General features: G+C 59.4%; 1 protein-coding gene across 3 annotated transcripts in view; it reads right to left on the reverse strand.

The window, feature by feature from the left end:
• The window catches only part of LOC138247121 (basic salivary proline-rich protein 4-like), a 41,817-nt gene that overhangs the window by 14,341 nt on the left and 6,671 nt on the right, over window positions 1-20,805 (reverse strand). For 2 of the 3 annotated variants that reach the window (XM_069201864.1, XM_069201863.1), the window contains exon 2: window positions 9,408-9,569. In XM_069201864.1, the coding sequence (XP_069057965.1) occupies window positions 9,408-9,569 (162 nt within the window). The remainder of the gene's footprint in view (window positions 1-9,407; window positions 9,570-20,805) is intronic. The other variant, XM_069201865.1, reaches the window with a different exon arrangement.

The raw sequence follows: 20,805 nt of genomic DNA on the forward strand, positions 1-20,805 counted from the left end.
GCTCTCTGTGCTCTCCCTGCACTGCCCCCCCCACACCCTGAGAGACCCCCACCTGCTCTCTAGGCTCTCCCTGCACTGCCCCCACCCATACCCTGTGGCCCTCTCCTGCTCTCTGTGCTCCCTCCCTGCATTGCCCCCACCCACACCCTGAGAGGCCCCCACTTGCTCTCTGTGCTCTCCCTGCTCTGCCCCCACCCACACCCTGAGAAGCCCCCACCTGCTCTCTGTGCTCTCCCTGCACTGCCCCCACCCACACCCTGAGAGCCCCCCACCTGCTCTCTGTGCTCTCCCTGGACTGCCCCCACCCACACCCTGAGAGGCCCCCACCTGCACTCTGTGCTCTCCCTGCACTGCCCCCCACACCCTGAGGCCCCCACCTGCTCTATGTGCTCTCCCTGCACTGCCCCCCTACACTCTGAGAGGCCCCCACCTGCTCTCTGTGCTCTCCCTGCACTGCCCCCACCCACACCCTGAGGCCCCCACCTGCACTCTGTGCTCTCTCCCTGCACTGCCCCCACCGACACCCTGAGAGGCCCCCACCTGCACTCTGTGCTCTCCCTGCACTGCCCCCCTACACTCTGAGAGGCCCCCACCTGCTCTCTGTGCTCTCCCTGCACTGCCCCCACCCACACCCTGAGGCCCCCACCTGCACTCTGTGCTCTCTCCCTGCACTGCCCCCACCCACACTCTGAGGCCCCCACCTGCTCTCTGTGCTCTCCCTGCACTGCCCCCACCCACACTCTGAGAGGCCCCCACCTGCACTCTGTGCTCTCTCCCTGCACTGCCCCCACCCACACCCTGAGGCCCCCACCTGCTCTCTGTGCTCTCCCTGCACTGCCCCCACCCACACCCTGAGAGGCCCCCACCTGCCCTCGGTGCTCTCCCTGCACTGCCCCCACCCACACCCTGAGAGGCCCCCAGCTGCTCTCTGTGCTCTCCCTGCACTGCCCCCACCCACACCCTGAGGCCCCCACCTGCACTCTGTGCTCTCCCTGCACTGCCCCCACCCACACCCTGAGAGGTCCCCACCTGCTCTCTGTGCTCTCCCTGCACAGCCCCCACCCACACCCTGAGGCCCCCACCTGCTCTCTGTGCTCTCCCTCCACTGCCCCCACCCACACACTGAGGCCCCCACCTGCTCTCTTTGCTCTCCCTGCACTGCCCCCACCCACACCCTGAGAGGCCCCCAACCTGTTCTCTGTGCTCTCCCCGCACTGCCCCCACCCACACCCTGAGGCCCCCACCTGCACTCTGTGCTCTCCCTGCACTGCCCCCCCACACCTTGAGAGGTCCCCACCTGCTCTCTGTGCTCTCTCCCTGCACTGCCCCCACCCACACCGTGAGGACCCCACCTGCTCTCTCTGCTCCCCCTTCACTGCCCCCACCCACACCCTAAGAGGCCCCACCTGCTCTCTGTGCTCTCCCTGCACTGCCCCCACCCACACCCTGAGAGGCTCCCACCTGCTCTCTGTGCTCTCCCTGCACTGCCCCCACCCACACCCTGAGAGGCCCCCACCTGCTCTCTTTGCTCTCCCTGCACTGCCCCCACCCACACCCTGAGAGGCCCCCAGCTGCTCTCTGTGCTCTCCCTGCACTGCCCCCACCCACACCCTGAGGCCCCCACCTGCACTCTGTGCTCTCCCTGCACTGCCCCCACCCACACCCTGAGAGGTCCCCACCTGCTCTCTGTGCTCTCCCTGCACTGCCGCCACCCACACACTGAGGCCCCCACCTGCTCTCTTTGCTCTCCCTGCACTGCCCCCACCCACACCCTGAGAGGCCCCAACCTGCTGTCTGTGCTCTCCCCGCACTGCGCCCACCCACACCCTCAGGCCCCCACCTGCACTCTATTCTCTCCCTGCACTGCCCCACCCACACCCTGAGGCCCCACCTGCTCTCTGTGTTCTCTCTGCCCTGCCCCCCACCCTGAGAGGCCTCCAGCTGCTCTCTGTGCTCTCCCTGCACTGCCCCCACCCACGCCCTAAGGCCCCGACCTGCTCTCTGTGCTCTCTCCCTGCACTGCCCCCACCCACATCCTGAGGTCCCCACCTGCTCTCTGTGCTCTCTCCCTGCACTGCCCCCCCCACACCCTCAGAGGCCCCCACCTGCTCTCTGTGCTCTCCCAGCACTGCCTTCACCCACACCCTGAGGCCCCCATCTGCTCTCTGTGCTCTCCCTGCACTGCCCCCCCCACACCCTGAGAGACCCCCACCTGCTCTCTAGGCTCTCCCTGCACTGCCCCCACCCATACCCTGTGGCCCTCTCCTGCTCTCTGTGCTCCCTCCCTGCATTGCCCCCACCCACACCCTGAGAGGCCCCCACTTGCTCTCTGTGCTCTCCCTGCTCTGCCCCCACCCACACCCTGAGAAGCCCCCACCTGCTCTCTGTGCTCTCCCTGCACTGCCCCCACCCACACCCTGAGAGCCCCCCACCTGCTCTCTGTGCTCTCCCTGGACTGCCCCCACCCACACCCTGAGAGGCCCCCACCTGCACTCTGTGCTCTCCCTGCACTGCCCCCCACACCCTGAGGCCCCCACCTGCTCTATGTGCTCTCCCTGCACTGCCCCCACCCACACCCTAGGAGGCCCCACCTGCTCTCTGTTCTCTCTCCCTGCACTGCCCCCACCCACACCCTGAGGCCCCCACATTCACTGTGCTCTCTCCCTGCACTGCCCCGCCACACACTGAGAGGCCCCCACCTGCTCTCTGTGCTCTACCTGCACTGCCCCCCCACACCCTGAGAGGCCCCACCTGCTCTCTGTGCTCTCCCTGCGCTGCCCCCCCACACCCTGACGCCCCCACCTGCTCTCTGTGCTATCCCTGCACTCCGCCCACCGACACCCTGAGAGGCCCCCACCTGCACTCTGTGCTCTCCCTGCACTGCCCCCCTACACTCTGAGAGGCCCCCACCTGCTCTCTGTGCTCTCCCTGCACTGCCCCCACCCACACCCTGAGGCCCCCACCTGCACTCTGTGCTCTCTCCCTGCACTGCCCCCACCCACACTCTGAGGCCCCCACCTGCTCTCTGTGCTCTCCCTGCACTGCCCCCACCCACACTCTGAGAGGCCCCCACCTGCACTCTGTGCTCTCTCCCTGCACTGCCCCCACCCACACCCTGAGGCCCCCACCTGCTCTCTGTGCTCTCCCTGCACTGCCCCCACCCACACCCTGAGAGGCCCCCACCTGCCCTCGGTGCTCTCCCTGCACTGCCCCCACCCACACCCTGAGAGGCCCCCAGCTGCTCTCTGTGCTCTCCCTGCACTGCCCCCACCCACACCCTGAGGCCCCCACCTGCACTCTGTGCTCTCCCTGCACTGCCCCCACCCACACCCTGAGAGGCCCCCAGCTGCTCTCTGTGCTCTCCCTGCACTGCCCCCACCCACACCCTGAGGCCCCCACCTGCTCTCTGTGCTCTCCCTGCACAGCCCCCACCCACACCCTGAGGCCCCCACCTGCTCTCTGTGCTCTCCCTCCACTGCCCCCACCCACACACTGAGGCCCCCACCTGCTCTCTTTGCTCTCCCTGCACTGCCCCCACCCACACCCTGAGAGGCCCCCAACCTGTTCTCTGTGCTCTCCCCGCACTGCCCCCACCCACACCCTGAGGCCCCCACCTGCACTCTGTGCTCTCCCTGCACTGCCCCCCCCACACCTTGAGAGGTCCCCACCTGCTCTCTGTGCTCTCTCCCTGCACTGCCCCCACCCACACCGTGAGGACCCCACCTGCTCTCTCTGCTCCCCCTTCACTGCCCCCACCCACACCCTAAGAGGCCCCACCTGCTCTCTGTGCTCTCCCTGCACTGCCCCCACCCACACCCTGAGAGGCTCCCACCTGCTCTCTGTGCTCTCCCTGCACTGCCCCCACCCACACCCTGAGAGGCCCCCACCTGCTCTCTTTGCTCTCCCTGCACTGCCCCCACCCACACCCTGAGAGGCCCCCAGCTGCTCTCTGTGCTCTCCCTGCACTGCCCCCACCCACACCCTGAGGCCCCCACCTGCACTCTGTGCTCTCCCTGCACTGCCCCCACCCACACCCTGAGAGGTCCCCACCTGCTCTCTGTGCTCTCCCTGCACTGCCCCCCACCCTGAGAGGCCCCCAGCTGCTCTCTGTGCTCTCCCTGCACTGCCGCCACCCACACACTGAGGCCCCCACCTGCTCTCTTTGCTCTCCCTGCACTGCCCCCACCCACACCCTGAGAGGCCCCAACCTGCTGTCTGTGCTCTCCCCGCACTGCGCCCACCCACACCCTCAGGCCCCCACCTGCACTCTATTCTCTCCCTGCACTGCCCCACCCACACCCTGAGGCCCCACCTGCTCTCTGTGTTCTCTCTGCCCTGCCCCCCACCCTGAGAGGCCCCCAGCTGCTCTCTGTGCTCTCCCTGCACTGCCCCCACCCACGCCCTAAGGCCCCCACCTGCTCTCTGTGCTCTCTCCCTGCACTGCCCCCACCCACATCCTGAGGTCCCCACCTGCTCTCTGTGCTCTCTCCCTGCACTGCCCCCCCACACCCTCAGAGGCCCCCACCTGCTCTCTGTGCTCTCCCAGCACTGCCTTCACCCACACCCTGAGGCCCCCATCTGCTCTCTGTGCTCTCCCTGCACTGCCCCCCCCACACCCTGAGAGACCCCCACCTGCTCTCTAGGCTCTCCCTGCACTGCCCCCACCCATACCCTGTGGCCCTCTCCTGCTCTCTGTGCTCCCTCCCTGCATTGCCCCCACCCACACCCTGAGAGGCCCCCACCTGCTCTCTGTGCTCTCCCTGCTCTGCCCCCACCCACACCCTGAGAAGCCCCCACCTGCTCTCTGTGCTCTCCCTGCACTGCCCCCACCCACACCCTGAGAGCCCCCCACCTGCTCTCTGTGCTCTCCCTGGACTGCCCCCACCCACACCCTGAGAGGCCCCCACCTGCACTCTGTGCTCTCCCTGCACTGCCCCCCACACCCTGAGGCCCCCACCTGCTCTATGTGCTCTCCCTGCACTGCCCCCACCCACACCCTAGGAGGCCCCACCTGCTCTCTGTGCTCTCTCCCTGCACTGCCCCCACCCACACCCTGAGGCCCCCACATTCACTGTGCTCTCTCCCTGCACTGCCCCGCCACACACTGAGAGGCCCCCACCTGCTCTCTGTGCTCTCCCTGCACTGCCCCCACCCACACCCTGAGGCCCCCACCTGCTCTCTGTGCTATCCCTGCACTCCGCCCACCGACACCCTGAGAGGCTCCCACCTGCACACTGTGCTGTCCCTGCACTGCCCCCACCCACACCCTGAGAGGCCCCCACCTGCACTCTGTGCTCTCCCTGCACTTCCCCACCCACACTCTGAGAGGCCCCCACCTGCTCTCTGTGCTCTCCCTGCACTGCCCCCACCCACACCCTCAGGCCCCCACCTGCACTCTGTGCTCTCTCCCTGCACTGCCCCCACCCACACCCTGAGGCCCCCACCTGCACTCTGTGCTCTCCCTGCACTGCCCCCACCCACACCCTGAGAGGTCCCCACCTGCTCTCTGTGCTCTCCCTGCACTGCCCCCCACCCTGAGAGGCCCCCAGCTGCTCTCTGTGCTCTCCCTGCACTGCCGCCACCCACACACTGAGGCCCCCACCTGCTCTCTTTGCTCTCCCTGCACTGCCCCCACCCACACCCTGAGAGGCCCCAACCTGCTGTCTGTGCTCTCCCCGCACTGCGCCCACCCACACCCTGAGGCCCCCACCTGCACTCTATTCTCTCCCTGCACTGCCCCACCCACACCCTGAGGCCCCACCTGCTCTCTGTGTTCTCTCTGCCCTGCCCCCCACCCTGAGAGGCCCCCAGCTGCTCTCTGTGCTCTCCCTGCACTGCCCTCACCCACGCCCTAAGGCCCCCACCTGCTCTCTGTGCTCTCTCCCTGCACTGCCCCCACCCACATCCTGAGGTCCCCACCTGCTCTCTGTGCTCTCTCCCTGCACTGCCCCCCCCACACCCTCAGAGGCCCCCACCTGCTCTCTGTGCTCTCCCAGCACTGCCTTCACCCACACCCTGAGGCCCCCATCTGCTCTCTGTGCTCTCCCTGCACTGCCCCCCCCACAATCTGAGAGACCCCCACCTGCTCTCTAGGCTCTCCCTGCACTGCCCCCACCCATACCCTGTGGCCCTCTCCTGCTCTCTGTGCTCCCTCCCTGCATTGCCCCCACCCACACCCTGAGAGGCCCCCACCTGCTCTCTGTGCTCTCCCTGCTCTGCCCCCACCCACACCCTGAGAAGCCCCCACCTGCTCTCTGTGCTCTCCCTGCACTGCCCCCACCCACACCCTGAGAGCCCCCCACCTGCTCTCTGTGCTCTCCCTGGACTGCCCCCACCCACACCCTGAGAGGCCCCCACCTGCACTCTGTGCTCTCCCTGCACTGCCCCCCACACCCTGAGGCCCCCACCTGCTCTATGTGCTCTCCCTGCACTGCCCCCACCCACACCCTAGGAGGCCCCACCTGCTCTCTGTGCTCTCTCCCTGCACTGCCCCCACCCACACCCTGAGGCCCCCACATTCACTGTGCTCTCTCCCTGCACTGCCCCGCCACACACTGAGAGGCCCCCACCTGCTCCCTGTGCTCTCCCTGCACTGCCCCCACCCACACCCTGAGGCCCCCACCTGCTCTCTGTGCTATCCCTGCACTCCGCCCACCGACACCCTGAGAGGCTCCCACCTGCACACTGTGCTCTCCCTGCACTGCCCCCACCCACACCCTGAGAGGCCCCACCTGCACTCTGTGCTCTCCCTGCACTTCCCCACCCACACTCTGAGAGGCCCCCACCTGCTCTCTAGGCTCTCCCTGCACTGCCCCCACCCATACCCTGTGGCCCTCTCCTGCTCTCTGTGCTCCCTCCCTGCATTGCCCCCACACACACCCTGAGAGGCCCCCACCTGCTCTCTGTGCTCTCCCTGCTCTGCCCCCACCCACACCCTGAGAAGCCCCCACCTGCTCTCTGTGCTCTCCCTGCACTGCCCCCACCCACACCCTGAGAGCCCCCCACCTGCTCTCTGTGCTCTCCCTGGACTGCCCCCACCCACACCCTGAGAGGCCCCCACCTGCACTCTGTGCTCTCCCTGCACTGCCCCCCACACCCTGAGGCCCCCACCTGCTCTATGTGCTCTCCCTGCACTGCCCCCACCCACACCCTAGGAGGCCCCACCTGCTCTCTGTGCTCTCTCCCTGCACTGCCCCCACCCACACCCTGAGGCCCCCACATTCACTGTGCTCTCTCCCTGCACTGCCCCGCCACACACTGAGAGGCCCCCACCTGCTCTCTGTGCTCTCCCTGCACTGCCCCCACCCACACCCTGAGGCCCCCACCTGCTCTCTGTGCTATCCCTGCACTCCGCCCACCGACACCCTGAGAGGCTCCCACCTGCACACTGTGCTCTCCCTGCACTGCCCCCACCCACACCCTGAGAGGCCCCCACCTGCACTCTGTGCTCTCCCTGCACTTCCCCACCCACACTCTGAGAGGCCCCCACCTGCTCTCTGTGCTCTCCCTGCACTGCCCCCACCCACACCCTCAGGCCCCCACCTGCACTCTGTGCTCTCTCCCTGCACTGCCCACACCCACACTCTGAGGCCCCCACCGGCTCTCTGTGCTCTCCCTGCACTGCCCCCCCCACACCCTGAGAGGCCCCCACCTGCTCTCTGTGCTCTCCCTGCACTGCCCCCCACACCCTGAGAGGCCCCCACCTGCACTCTGTGCTCTCTCCCTGCCCTGCCCACACCCTGAGGCCCCCACCTGCACTCTGTGCTCTCCCTGCACTGCCCCCACCCACACCCTGAGGCCCCCACCTGCTCACTGACCCCCCACACCCTGAGGACCCCACCTGCTCTCTGTGCTCTCTCCCTGCACTGCCCCCATCCACACCCTGAGGCCCCCACCTGCACTCTGTGCTCTCTTCCTGCACTGCCCCCCCACACCCTGAGGCCCCCACCTGCTCACTGACCCCCCACACACTGAGGCCCCCACCTGCTCTCTGTGCTCTCCCTGCACTGCCCCCCACACCCTGAGAGGCCCCCACCTGCACTCTGTGCTCTCTCCCTGCCCTGCCCACACCCTGAGGCCCCCACCTGCACTCTGTGCTCTCCCTGCACTGCCCCCCCCCACACCCTGAGAGGCCCCCATCTGCTCACTGACCCCCCACACCCTGAGGCCCCCACCTGCTCTCTGTGCTCTCTCCCTGCACTGCCCCCACCCACACCCTGAGGCCCCCACCTGCACTCTGTGCTCTCTTCCTGCACTGCCCCCCCACACCCTGAGGCCCCCACCTGCTCACTGACCCCCCACACACTGAGGCCCCCACCTGCTCTCTGTGCTCTCCCTGCACTGCCCCCCCACACCCTGAGAGGCCCCCACCTGCACTCTGTGCTCTCCCTGCAATGCCCCCCACACCCTGAGGCCCCCACCTGCTCTCTGTGCTCTCTCCCTGCACTGCCCCCACCCATACCCTGAGGCCCCACATGCACTGTGCTCTCCCTGCACTGCCCCCACCCACACCCTGAGGCCCCCACATGCACTGTGCTCTCCCTGCACTGCCCCCACCCACACACTGAGGCCCCCACCTGCTCTCTGTGCTCTCCCTGCACTGCCCCCCCACACCCTGAGAGGCCCCCACCTGCTCACTGACCCCCCACACCCTGAGGCCCCCACCTGCCCTCTGTGCTCTCCCAGCACTGCCCCCACCCGCACCCTCAGGCCCCCACCTGCCCTCAGTGCTCTCCCTGCACTGCCCCCCCCCACCCTGAGAGGCCCCCACCTGCTCTCTGTGCTCTCCCTGCACTGCCCCCCCACACCCTGAGAGGCCCCCACCTGCTCACTGACCCCCCACACCCTGAGGCCCCCACCTGCCCTCTGTGCTCTCCCAGCACTGCCCCCACCCGCACCCTCAGGCCCCCACCTGCACTCAGTGCTCTCCCTGCACTGCCCCCCCACACCCTGAGAGGCCCCCACCTGCTCACTGCCCCCCCCCCCCACACCCTGAGAGGCCCCCAGCTGCTCTCTGTGCTCTCCCTGCACTGCCCCCACACCCTGAGAGGCCCCCACCTGCACTCTGTGCTCTCCCTGCACTGCCCCCCCGCACCCTGAGGCCCCCACCTGCTCTCTGTGCTCTCCCAGCACTGACCCCCCCGCACCCTCAGGCCCCCACCTGCTCACTGACCCCCCACACCCTGAGGCCCCCACCTGCCCTCTGTGCTCTCCCAGCACTGACCCCACCCGCACCCTGAGGCCCCCACCTGCTCTCTGTGCTCTCCCAGCACTGACCCCCCCCGCACCCTCAGGCCCCCACCTGTCCTCTTTGTAGTTTGTGTTTTCTATAATCTCAGCTCTAGTTTCAGTGTGGATCGCATTTCACTAAATTCTCTGCAGCGCCACGTGCGTCGATTCTCCCCTACATTTAAACCGGTTCCTTCTGGATTTATTTTCTGGATCCCAACCTTTTGGGCCCCCGGCCCTCTCTGGGGGGCCCCGTGGTTCACCCCCGAAGCCATCTGGGTACGGTCGGGGTGGCTTCGGGCCTCTTCCTGCCTCTTGGCTGCTGCTCTCCTCCAAGGACCCTGTGTGGAGAAAGAGGGTTGTGAACAAGCAGGCCACAGGGGTCACAGGTTTTCACAAAAGGAGATTAGCAGGTGTTTCAGAGAAGAGGCCTCTTTTACGGGGTACGGTGCATTCAGTAGGCTGCTAGGGCTGCTGGGTTACTGCTGAGTCTTTTCCCAGTTCCCACCGGGCACTGGAGTGTGAAAGGTGCGCTGGAGCCTAGCGCTGGAGGGAGACCCCCTTTGTGCAGCGCTATCCCCCTTGCACCCTGCTCGTGCTCTTCCTAAGATGCGATGCCCACCCCCCGCACCCCCAGCAGGTGGCCCCCTGTGCGACAGTCTTTGTGCCCCCCCCCCCCCCCCGCCCCAAACCCTCCTTCGCCAGGACTCCCTCAATACCCCTGCCCACCAGTGCCCCCCATCTCCCATAGCGCCTCTATCACATGCATGTGTTCTACAGCACTACTCCCAGTGCAGGGCATCAGCGCACTTAGCATCACACACACACGCTATAGTGAGACAATGAATGATACGTGTGTCAGTCAGTCCCTGGCACCTGTTGCATGAAGCAGTGAGGGGTGCAAGGGGTGTGAGGCACCCCTCACCCCACCAGCAGGCAGCAGATATTAAGGGTGTTTGCTCTGGAGAGGCTGAAACTCAAGATGTAAAAGGTACCACAGCGGTTGGCTTTACTAATAAGAATGTTTTTCTACCCAAACTGACCCTTGTTAGCAACATTGGGATAGTGATGGTCTGGGGGAATCCTACCGTTCTACCCTGTACCAGCGGTTTGCATTGAGCTCTTTGGTGAGAGGTCATAGGTCACTGTCCTATATCAGGGTAGTAACTTGTGAACTGCCAGTAACAAACAGATCCCTGTGACAAATGCAGTAACCCACTGAGCTATGCACATAAAACACAGTCTGGTGATCGGCTGGTGCATGATCTTTGCCGCAGATGTGCCAACCCTCTGCACTCCTTTATTGTGAGTGGAAACTGCCACTGGGCAAAAGGTCTCTCTCCAGCGGGAACATTAGTCACCAGAATTATCTTGACATTTTTATTGTTGCCTGAAAACTGCTGGATACGCAAGGAACTATGCAGCAGGTGCTTTTGAACGGTTGCTATTTACCAAAGACCTCACCACCCCATGACGTCAGCGCTTACCGTGTATCCTGTGCACTCCAGCAGTCTGTGCTTCCCCTGTGCCCCTCCCCTGTATCCTGTGCTCTCCAGCAACCTGTGCTTCCCTTGTGTCCCCTTCCCCTGTATCCTGTGACCTCCAGCACCCTGTGTTTCCCCTGTGTCCCATTTCCCTGTATCCTGTGACCTCCAGCACCCTGTGCTTGCCCTGTTTCCCCTTACCCCTCTATCCTGTCCTCTCCAGCACCCTGCGCTTCTCCTGTGTCCCCTTCCCCTGTTTGCTGTGCTCTCCAGCACCCTGCACTTCTCCTGTGTAGCCTTCCACTGTATCCTGTCACCTCCAGCACCCTGTGCTCCCCCTGTGTCCCCTTCCCCTGTGTCCTGTGATCTCCAGCACCTGGCTCTTCCCCTATATCCTGTGCTCTCCAGCACCCTGTGCTTCCCCTGTGTCCCCTTCCCCTGTATCCTGTGACCTCCAGCACCCTGTGCTTCCCTTGTGTCCCCTTCCCCTGTATCCTGTGACCTCCAGCACCCTTTGCTTCCCCTGTGACCCCTTCCCCTGTATCCTGTGCTCTCCAGCACCCTGTGCTTCCCCTGTGTCCCCTTCCCTTGTATCCTGTGACCTCCAGCACTTGGTGCTCCCTCTGTATCTTATGCTCTAAAGCACCCTGCGCTTCCCCTGTGCCCCTTCCCCTGTGTCCTGTGACCTCCAGCACTCTGTGCTTCCCTTGTGTCCCCTTCCCCTGTATCCTGTGATCTCCAGCACCTGGCTCTTCCATTGTATCCTGTGCTCTCCAGCACCCTGTGCTTCTCCTGTGTCCCCTTCCCCTGTATCCTGTGACCTCCAGCACCCTGTGCTTCTCTTGTGTCCCCTTCATCCTGTGACCTCCAGCACCCTGTGCTTCCCCTGCGACCCCTTCCCCTGTATCCTGTGCTCTCCAGCACTCTGTGCTTCCCTTGTGTCCCCTTCCCCTGTATCCTGTGATCTCCAGCACCTGGCTCTTCCATTGTATCCTGTGCTCTCCAGCACCCTGTGCTTCTCCTGTGTCCCCTTCCCCTGTATCCTGTGACCTCCAGCACCCTGTGCTTCCCTTGTGTCCCCTTCCCCTGTATCCTGTGACCTCCAGCACCCTGTGCTTCCCCTGTGTCCCCTTCCCCTGTATCCTGTGACCTCCAGCACTTGGCACGTCCTCTCTATCTTATGCTCTAAAGCACCCAGCGCTTCCCCTGTGTCCCCTTCCCCTGTATCCTGTTCTCTCCAGCACCCTGTGCTTCCCCTGTGTCCCCTTCCCTTGTATCCTGTGACCTCCAGCACTTGGGGCTCCCTCCGTATCTTATGCTCTAAAGCACCCTGCGCTTCCCCTGTGTCCTCTTCCCCTGTATCCTGTGACCTCCAGCACTCTATGCTTCCCCTGTGTTCCCTTCACCTGTATCCTGTGACCTCCAGCACTCGGTGCTTCCCCTGTATCTTATGCTCTACAGCACCCCGTGCTTCCCGTGTCCCCTTCCCCTGTATCCTGTGACCTCCAGCACCCTGTGCCTCCCCTCTGTCCCCTTCCCCTGTATCCTGTGCTCTCCAGCACTGGCGCTTCCTCTGTATCTTATGCTCTAAAGCACCCTGTGCTTCCCCTGTGTCCTCTTCCCCTGTATCCTGTGACCTCCAGCACTCTGTGCTTCCCCTATGTCCCCTTCTTCTGTATCCTGTGACCTCCAGCACCCTGTGCTTCCCCTGTGCCCCTTTCCCTGTATCCTGTGCACTCTAGCACTCTGTGCTTCTTTGTATCCTGTGCTCTCCAGCACCCTGTGCTACCCTTGTGTCCCCTTCCCCTGTATCCTGTGACCTCCAGCACCCTTTGCTTCCCCTGTGTCCCCTTCCCCTGTATCCTGTGCTCTCCAGCATCCTGCGTCCCCTTCCCCTATATTCCGTGCTCTCTAGCACTCTGTGCTTCCTTGTATCCTGTGCTCTCCAGCACCCTGTGCTTCACTTGTTTCCCCTTCCAATGTATCCTGTGACCTCCAGCACCATGTGCTTCCCCTGTGTCCCCTTCCCCTGTATCCTGTGTTCTCCAGCACCCTGCGCTTCCCCTGTGTCCCCTTCCCCTGTATCCTGGGACCTCCAGCACCCTTTGCTTCCCCTGTGTCCCCTTCCCCTGTATCCTGTGCTCTCCAGCACTCTGTACTTTCCCTGTGTCCCCTTCCCCTGTATCCTGTGCCCTCCAGCACCCTGTGCTTCCCCTGTGTCCCCTTCCTCTGTATCCTGTGACCTCCAGCACTTGGCACTTCCTCTGTATCTTATGCTCTAAAGAACCCTGCCCTTCCCCTGTATCCTGTGCTCTCCAGCACTATGCGCTCCTCCTGTGTCCCCTTCCTCTGTATCCTGTGCTCTCCAGCACCCTGTGTTTCCCTTGTGTCCCCTGTCCCTGTGTCCTGTGACATCCAGCACCATCTGCTTCCCCTGTGTCCCCTTCCCCTGTGACCTCCAGCACCCTGTGCTTGCCCTTTGTCCCCTTCCCCTGTATCCTGTGCTCTGCAGCACCCTGTGCTTCCCCTATGTCCCCTTCCCCTGTATCCTGCGACCTCCAGCACCCTGCTCTACCCCTGTGTCCCCTTCCACTGTATCCTGTGCTCTCCAACACTCTGTGCTTCCCCTGTGTCCCCTTCCCCTGTATCCTGTGCTCTCCAGCACCCTGTACTCCCCTGTGTCCCCTTCCTCTGTATCCTGTGCTCACTAGCACCAGCGCCTCCTCTGTATCTTATGCTCCAAAGCACCCTGCGCTTCCTCTGTGTCCCCTTCCCCTGTATCCCGTGCTCTCAAGCACCCTACATTTCCCCTATGTCCCCTTCCCCTGTATCCCGTACTCTCAAGCACCCTACATTTCCCCTATGTCCCCTTCCCCTGTATCAAGTGCTCTCCAGCACTGGTGCTTCCTCTGTATCTTATGCTCTATAGCACCCTGCACTTCCCATGTGTCCCCTTCCCCTGTATCCTGTGACCTCCAGCACTCTGTGCTTCCCCTGTATCCTGTGCTCTCCAGCACCCTGCGCTTCCTCTATGTCCCCGTCCCCTGTATCCTGTGCTCTCCAGCACTCTGTGCTTCCGCTGTATCCTGTGCTCTCCAGCACCCTGGCTTCCCCTGTATCCCCTTCCCCTGTATCCTGTGCTCTCCAGCACCCTGTGCTTCCCCTGTGTCCCCTTCCCCTGTATCCTGTCACCTCCAGCACCCTGTGCTTCCCTGTGTCCCCCTCCCCTGTATCCTGTCACCTCTAGCACTTGGCGCTTCATCTGTATCTTATCCTCTGTGCTCTAAAGCACCCTGCTCTTCCCCTGTGTCCTCTTCCCCTGTATCCTGTGACCTCCAGCACTCTGTGCTTCCCCTGTGTTCCCTTCCCCTGTATCCTGTGCTCTCTAGCACTTTGTGCTTCTTTGTATCCTGTAACTTCCAGCACCCAGCGTTCCCCTGTGTCCCCTTCCCCTGTATCCTGTGACCTCCAGCACTCGGTGCTTCCCCTGTATCTTATGCTCTATAGCACCATGTGCTTCCCCTGTATCCCTTTCCCCTGTATCCTGTGCTCTCCAGCACCCTGGCTTCCCCTGTGTCCCCTTCCCCTGTATCCTGTGCTCTCCAGCACCCTGTGCTTCCCCTGTGTCCCCTTCCCCTGTATCCTGTGACCTCCAGCACTTGGCGCTTCATCTGTATCTAATCCTCTGCGCTCTAAAGCACCCTGTGCTTCCCCTGTGTTCCCTTCCCCTGTATCCTGTGCTCTCCAGCACCCTGCGCTTCCCCTGTGTCCCCTTCCCCTGTATCCTGTGACCTCCAGCACCCTGTGTCCCCTTCCCTTGTATCCTGTGCTCCCCAGCACCCTGCGCTCCCTAGCACCCCTGTATCCTGTGACCTTCAGCACCCTGCACTTCCCCTGCGTCCCCTTCCCGTGTGACCTCCAGCACCCTGTGTCCTCTTCCCTTGTATCCTGTGCTCCCCAGCACCCTGTGCTTCCCCTGTATCCTGTGACCTCCAGCACCCTGTGTCCCCTTCCCTTGTATCCTGTGCTCCCCAGCACCCTGTGCTTCCCCTGTATCCTGTGACCTCCAGCACCCTGCACTTCCCCTGTGTCCCCTTCCCCTGTGACCTCCAGCACCCTGCGCTTCCCCTGTTTCCCCTTCCCCTGTATCCTGTGACCTCCAGCACCCTGTGTCCCCTTCCCTTGTATCCTGTGACCTCCAGCACCTTGCGCTTTCCCTGTGTTCCCTTCCCCTGTATCCTGTGACCTCCAGCACCCTGCGCTTCCCCTGTTTCCCCTTCCCCTGTATCCTGTGACCTCCAGCACCCTGTGTCCCCTTCCCTTGTATCCTGTGACCTCCAGCACCCTGCGCTTTCCCTGTGTCCCCTTCCCCTGTATCCTGTGCTCTCCAGCACCCTGCGCTTCCCCTGCACTTCCCGTGTCCCCTTCCCCTGTGACCTCCAGCACCCCGCGTCCTCTTCGCTTGTATCCTGTGCTCCCCAGCACCCTGCGCTTCCCCTGTATCCTGCAGCACCCTGCACTTTTAATGGCCCCCTGTAGCCTGCTACAAAGAGCTCCTCCTTGGTAGTTACACTGCCTTCTGTTTGTGGGGGCCTCCTATAGGACTTACTTGGGTCTCCCTATAATGATGTGGGCGCTCTTATTTTTGTGCAATTTCTCTCTAGTGATGATCAGTTTTTGTCCTCAGTCGGTTTTCAGTGTCTGGTCCCTTTAACAGGGGCTCTGGGTGGGCGCGAAGCAGCCACTGAGGTGGTCACACATTGAGAGGTGTGTGTCAGGGTCACTGGACACAACTGTTGGGTTGATTTATTCTCCATCAGTGCATTGCAGGCTCTTTCCAGGAGTTTCTGTCCAAACTAAATTATGCAGCAAGCGATAATGCCGCATCCCAAACTACTGTGGGTGGTACCAGAAACAAATGCACCTGCCAAACATGGTGCAACGTCTCACTGCAAAAAGTCCTGGACTCTGAAATCACATGAAGAATCATTGCGGTAACACAGGTTTCCACATGTTATTCCCCATTCCATAAGGAGTCTACACGGAGCTCTTGGTAATGCTGCACTAATTCTTTATTCTGAAATCACCAGTACTGGGCGGCTTGGTGCCTTCATTTCAGGAATGAACCTGCTTCAGTCCTGGTGCTGTGGCCTCGGTATTCCTAGGTGACATCCAGGGTCCACTCTCTCCTGCTTTCCAGTGAGTGTTTGCCTTCCGTTGGCCTAGAATACCTTCTCCGTCGACTTTAACTGATGCAAACTTCTAGCAAGAGCACCCCTGTGCCCCTGGTAATCTCAAACCTACCGGCTTCACACCACGCCCGCCCCAGGCTCGGTCTTACAAACACACGCCGACCTTCTGAAGCCGCTGGTACCAACCGGGTGGATGTGCCCAGGTCCACCGACGCTGTTCCTTCCTCCTGGATGGAGAGTTGGCCATCCCTCTTCTGAAGCCTCACCTACCTCTCACCAACCAGCCAGCTCTTGCTAAAATGGGCAAAACATCCAGGGCCTCTTGGAAAAATGCCAGTTTCTCCCCCCCCCCCCCCCCCCCCCACACACTTGGGGTTAAGACCCCAACATGGTACAGGAATATTTCGGATTGTTTTTTTAGATGGTACAGGAATATCACAGGATGGCACAGGAATATCTCATTGATTTTTGGATGGTACAGGAATTTCACAGGATGGTACAGGAATATCTCTGATTGGTTTTTGAATGGTACAGGAATATCACAGTTTGGCACAGGAATATCTCTGATTGTTTTTTGGATGGTACAGGAATATCACAGAATGGTACAGGAATATTTCGGATTGTGTTTTGGATGGTTCAGGAATATCACAGGATGGTACAGGAAGATCTCTGATTGGTTTTTGGATGGTACAGGAGTATCACAGGATGGTACAGGAATATCTCTGATTGGTTTTTGGATGTTACAGAAATATCACAGGATGGTACAGGAATATCTCAGATTGTTTTTTGGATGGTACAGGAATTTCACAGGATGGTACAGGAATATCTCTGATTGGTTTTTGGATGGTACAGGAGTATCACAGGATGGTACAGGAATATCTCTGATTGTTTTTTGGATGGTACAGGAATATCATAGGATAGTACAGGAATACCTCTGGTTTTTGGATGGTACAGGAATATCACAGGATGGTACAGGAATATTTCGGATTGTGGTTTGGATGATAGAGGAATATCACAGGATGGTACAGGAATATTTTGGATTGTGGTTTGGATGATAGAGGAATATCACAGGATGGTACAGGAATATCTCTGGTTTTTGGATGGCATAGGAATACCACATGATGGTACAAGAATATCTCTGATTGGTTTGTGGATGGTACAGGAATATCACAGGATGGTACAGGAATATCTCTGATTGTTTTTTGGATGGTACAGGAATATCACAGGATGGTACAGGAATATCTCTGATTGTTTTTTGGATGGTACAGGAATATCACAGGATGGTACAGGAATAGTTAGGATTGTTTTTGGATGACACAGGATGGCACAGGAATATCTCTGATTGGTTTTTGGATGGTACAGGAATATCACAGGATGGTACAGGAATAGTTCGGATTGTTTTTGGATGACACAGGATGGCACAGGATGGTACAGGAATATCTCTGATTGGTTTTGGGATGGTACAGGGATATCTCTGGTTTTTGGATGGTACAGGAATATCAACGGATGGTACAGGAATATCTCTGATTGGTTTTTGGATGGTACAGGGATATCTCTGGTTTTTGGATGGTACAGGAATATCACAGGATGGTACAGGAATATCTCTGATTGTTTTTGAATGGTACAGGAATATAACAGCATGGTACAGGAATATTTCGGATTGTTTTTTGGATGGCACAGGATGGTACAGAAATATCTCTGGTTTTTGGATGGTACAGCAATATCTCTGGTTTTTGGATGGTACAGAAATATCACAGGATGGCACAGGAATATCTCTGATTGGTTTTTGGGATGATATCCTTAGGTCTGTTGATGAGGGCCTGCTACTCTGCTTGTCAATTCATACCTTTTATCACAAACCATCTACTGAGCATCTTCTCCTCAGCATCGGTCTGGTTGAGATCTCAGGTGGGGTTCCTCAGGGCCCCCTTCATCGCTACTGGTCCCTAACGTACATCTCCTCACTGTCCTTTTCAGCAGCATTAACGCCCTCCAGAGGGTGTCGGACACATGTGGACAACACCCACCTTTATCTAGGGGTTACCAGATCCGAGGAGAACCTTTCCCAGCCCCTGGCTGTCAGAGGGGGCATTGAGAAGTCTTCCAAGCAGAACGTCCTCCAGGTCAACAGGGACAAAACTTTTTTTCCAGAAGAATTATTCTATCCAGAGGAATTTATAACTCCGACTTCTGCTTAATGCAATTTTTCCAGTGGTAACTAAATAAAAAATCAGGGCTTTATGTTTTTTTTCTGTTGCCCTCGCAACCGTCCCACGCATCCGCAGAACTACAACCGGCGGTAGATCACCACGCATCTGCAGAACTACAACCGGCGGTAGATCATTCTCGCACCTCGCCGCCAAAACGTGGAACACTCTTCCCACCCACCTGTGCCAGACCAAAGACCTCCTTACCTTCAGGAAACTTCTCAAGACCTGGCTGTTCCAGCAGTAGCAGCACCTTACCCCCTCCCCTCCCCCCACCTAAGCACCTTGAGACCCTCATGGGTGAGTAGTGCACTTTACAAATTCCTGATTGATTGATTGATTGATTGATTGAATATCTCCTTTGAATACTAGTTCAGAAGTGTAGCCCACAACTGTTTCCTTCAGTTGTGGAGTTTGAATAAAGCCCTGCTTTGCAGTAGATAAAGGCAACTTGTAAAGTGCTCTCTGGAGCCTCCCAAACTCTCTCTTGCAGGAGCTACAAATGGGACAAAATGCTGTCGCGAAATCCTTTGTGGTCTCCACAGCAAACCAGAAATGCGATTCAAGGAGAGTCCAACATTGGCTCCTGGTCAAAGCCAGGATCACATTTACCATTGCAAGGCTCATCTTTAGGTGTTTGCCATAGGCATCCAGAGCCCACCTAACAAGACTTCTCGTAGTGTTCTCTCAGTGCACTCTAGAGTGCCTAGGAGTATCTCCTCCGTACCCCTAAATTTAGTCTGACATCCAGCGACAACCCCTGTTTTTTGGACGGGTGGGAGTCCTTTGACATTATCTCCTGGCTCGTGTGTCCAAGTCTGTGCCGTTTAAGCGCTTGCTTACAACGTCCTTGTTTTAAGGTAGTCTCTAGACATACCAGGGGCAGACTTAGCATGGTTTTGAATTGCCCTTGCACTCTGCAAAGGGGAGCAAAGGCAATGCGATGGCCAAGTCAGGTTTACCAAGCCATGCACGGCCACCTTGTGTGGCCATGTGTGGTTTGATACATCTTGATTGAGGCAAGGCAGCGCAAATCTCTGCTCTGTGTTACTCTGCCCCAGGGAGGTGTTCCATGGGTGGAGAGTGGATGTACCTGGATTGTGGCAAATTCCTAAATTTACCATTAGTGGTAGACCTCGGAATACATGAAAATTATACGCAGTCCCAGGGCAGGCGCAAGAGGGGAAATATCTTTATTGCTTCCAGGAGCTGGGTGACACATCTACTAAGTCATATTTATCAAGTCATGAACACCACCTCGCAAATTGCTGTTTTGCATTACTCTGTGGCAGGGCAGCTTTCATGGGTGTAGCGTGGGTGCTCCCACGCATTCCACCCATGGATTCTGGCGCATTCCCAGATTTGCGCTACTGGTAGACCTAGAAATGTGTTAAACTGCTACGTCTCTCCAGTAAAGGCGTCACGAGGTGAAATAGAAATATCTGTATTTCTCCTAATTTTTTCCTCTTTCCATGTTTGCCTCATTCTGCTGCACACATAGAAAGAGGATAATGCCTCTCCGGATTGTTTTTGTGCAGGTAGGTGGCCCTTCCTGCACAAAAGCAATCCTGCATGCAACGAAGGCACCCTTGCACCATGGTGCATGGGTGCCTGTGTTGGGGCTAGGAACCCATTGTGGCAGCCTATTGTGGGCCAGCGCAGGCGGAAAGGACAGGAATGCGCTATATCATGTTAAAAACAGCACATTCGTACCCTTTCCATTTTACACAGCAAGGTGGCTGGCTGCAGTGCGTGAAAGAATGATAAATGGCCCCCCTAGTATCTACAGACTCCTGGAGTATGAGTGTACCATACAAATGTAGCCACTTCACATAAGTACCATATTACTATAGCGTCTCCTTGATCATACGGGTACCAACTATCTGTTTGACTAAGGCACCGCCCTCCAAAGGGTCATCTCTTCTTCCATCCCGCAACCTTCATCAGTAAGTCGTAGGGTGCCCTTTTCACACAGCCCAGCTTCACTGTTCACAGCAGTTTCCAGATCATGTTCTAGAGGTCCCAGATGAGTTAGATATTGTGCACTGGCTGCAAGAAACTCACCCAAAGAATGAAGTTATAATTCAATTGGTGATGTCACTTGCTGAACTCCTGCCTAAACCTCCAGAAACACAGCAACACCATGTTCAGCAGTGTCAGTCACCAGCTTAAACTGACTCATGAAATAACTGAAAAGAAGACCTCAGAGAACTGACTGGAGCGCTTGTGCAGCCAGGATTCAGCTATTGCGATACTGTCCGAGCGCATGCCCACCTGCTCGTCTCCAAGCCTCTCTGCTGCTGCATTGCACTGAGACTCTGGGACTGACTGCTTCGACCACATCACCCCTGTCCTGACCTCAGGCTCCTCCCCATGGATAGCAGATCCTCTTACAAACTTTCATTCCCTGAGGACAAACTCTCAAACTCTGACAACTCTCAGCATCTGGGAAGCAAACTCAAGGTCTCCAAGGGTTCCTGAGAAGTACCCCAATGCTTGAACCCCCAAGTGTCTAGAAAACATGCACTCAGAACCCAACTTCCTCTGGTTGTGCTCTTGGAGTCTGGAACCCTCTCCTGCCTTCGATTCCTACACTTACGGCCATACCTCTATTCCAACAAGAACTAAAATGTCTCCTTCTTGATGCACATCAACCCACCCCTCATCTAATCATCATGTCTCATTTAGACTTTG

Source organism: Pleurodeles waltl, chromosome 7 (genome assembly GCF_031143425.1).
Source record: "Pleurodeles waltl isolate 20211129_DDA chromosome 7, aPleWal1.hap1.20221129, whole genome shotgun sequence".
NCBI lineage: Eukaryota > Metazoa > Chordata > Amphibia > Caudata > Salamandridae > Pleurodeles > Pleurodeles waltl.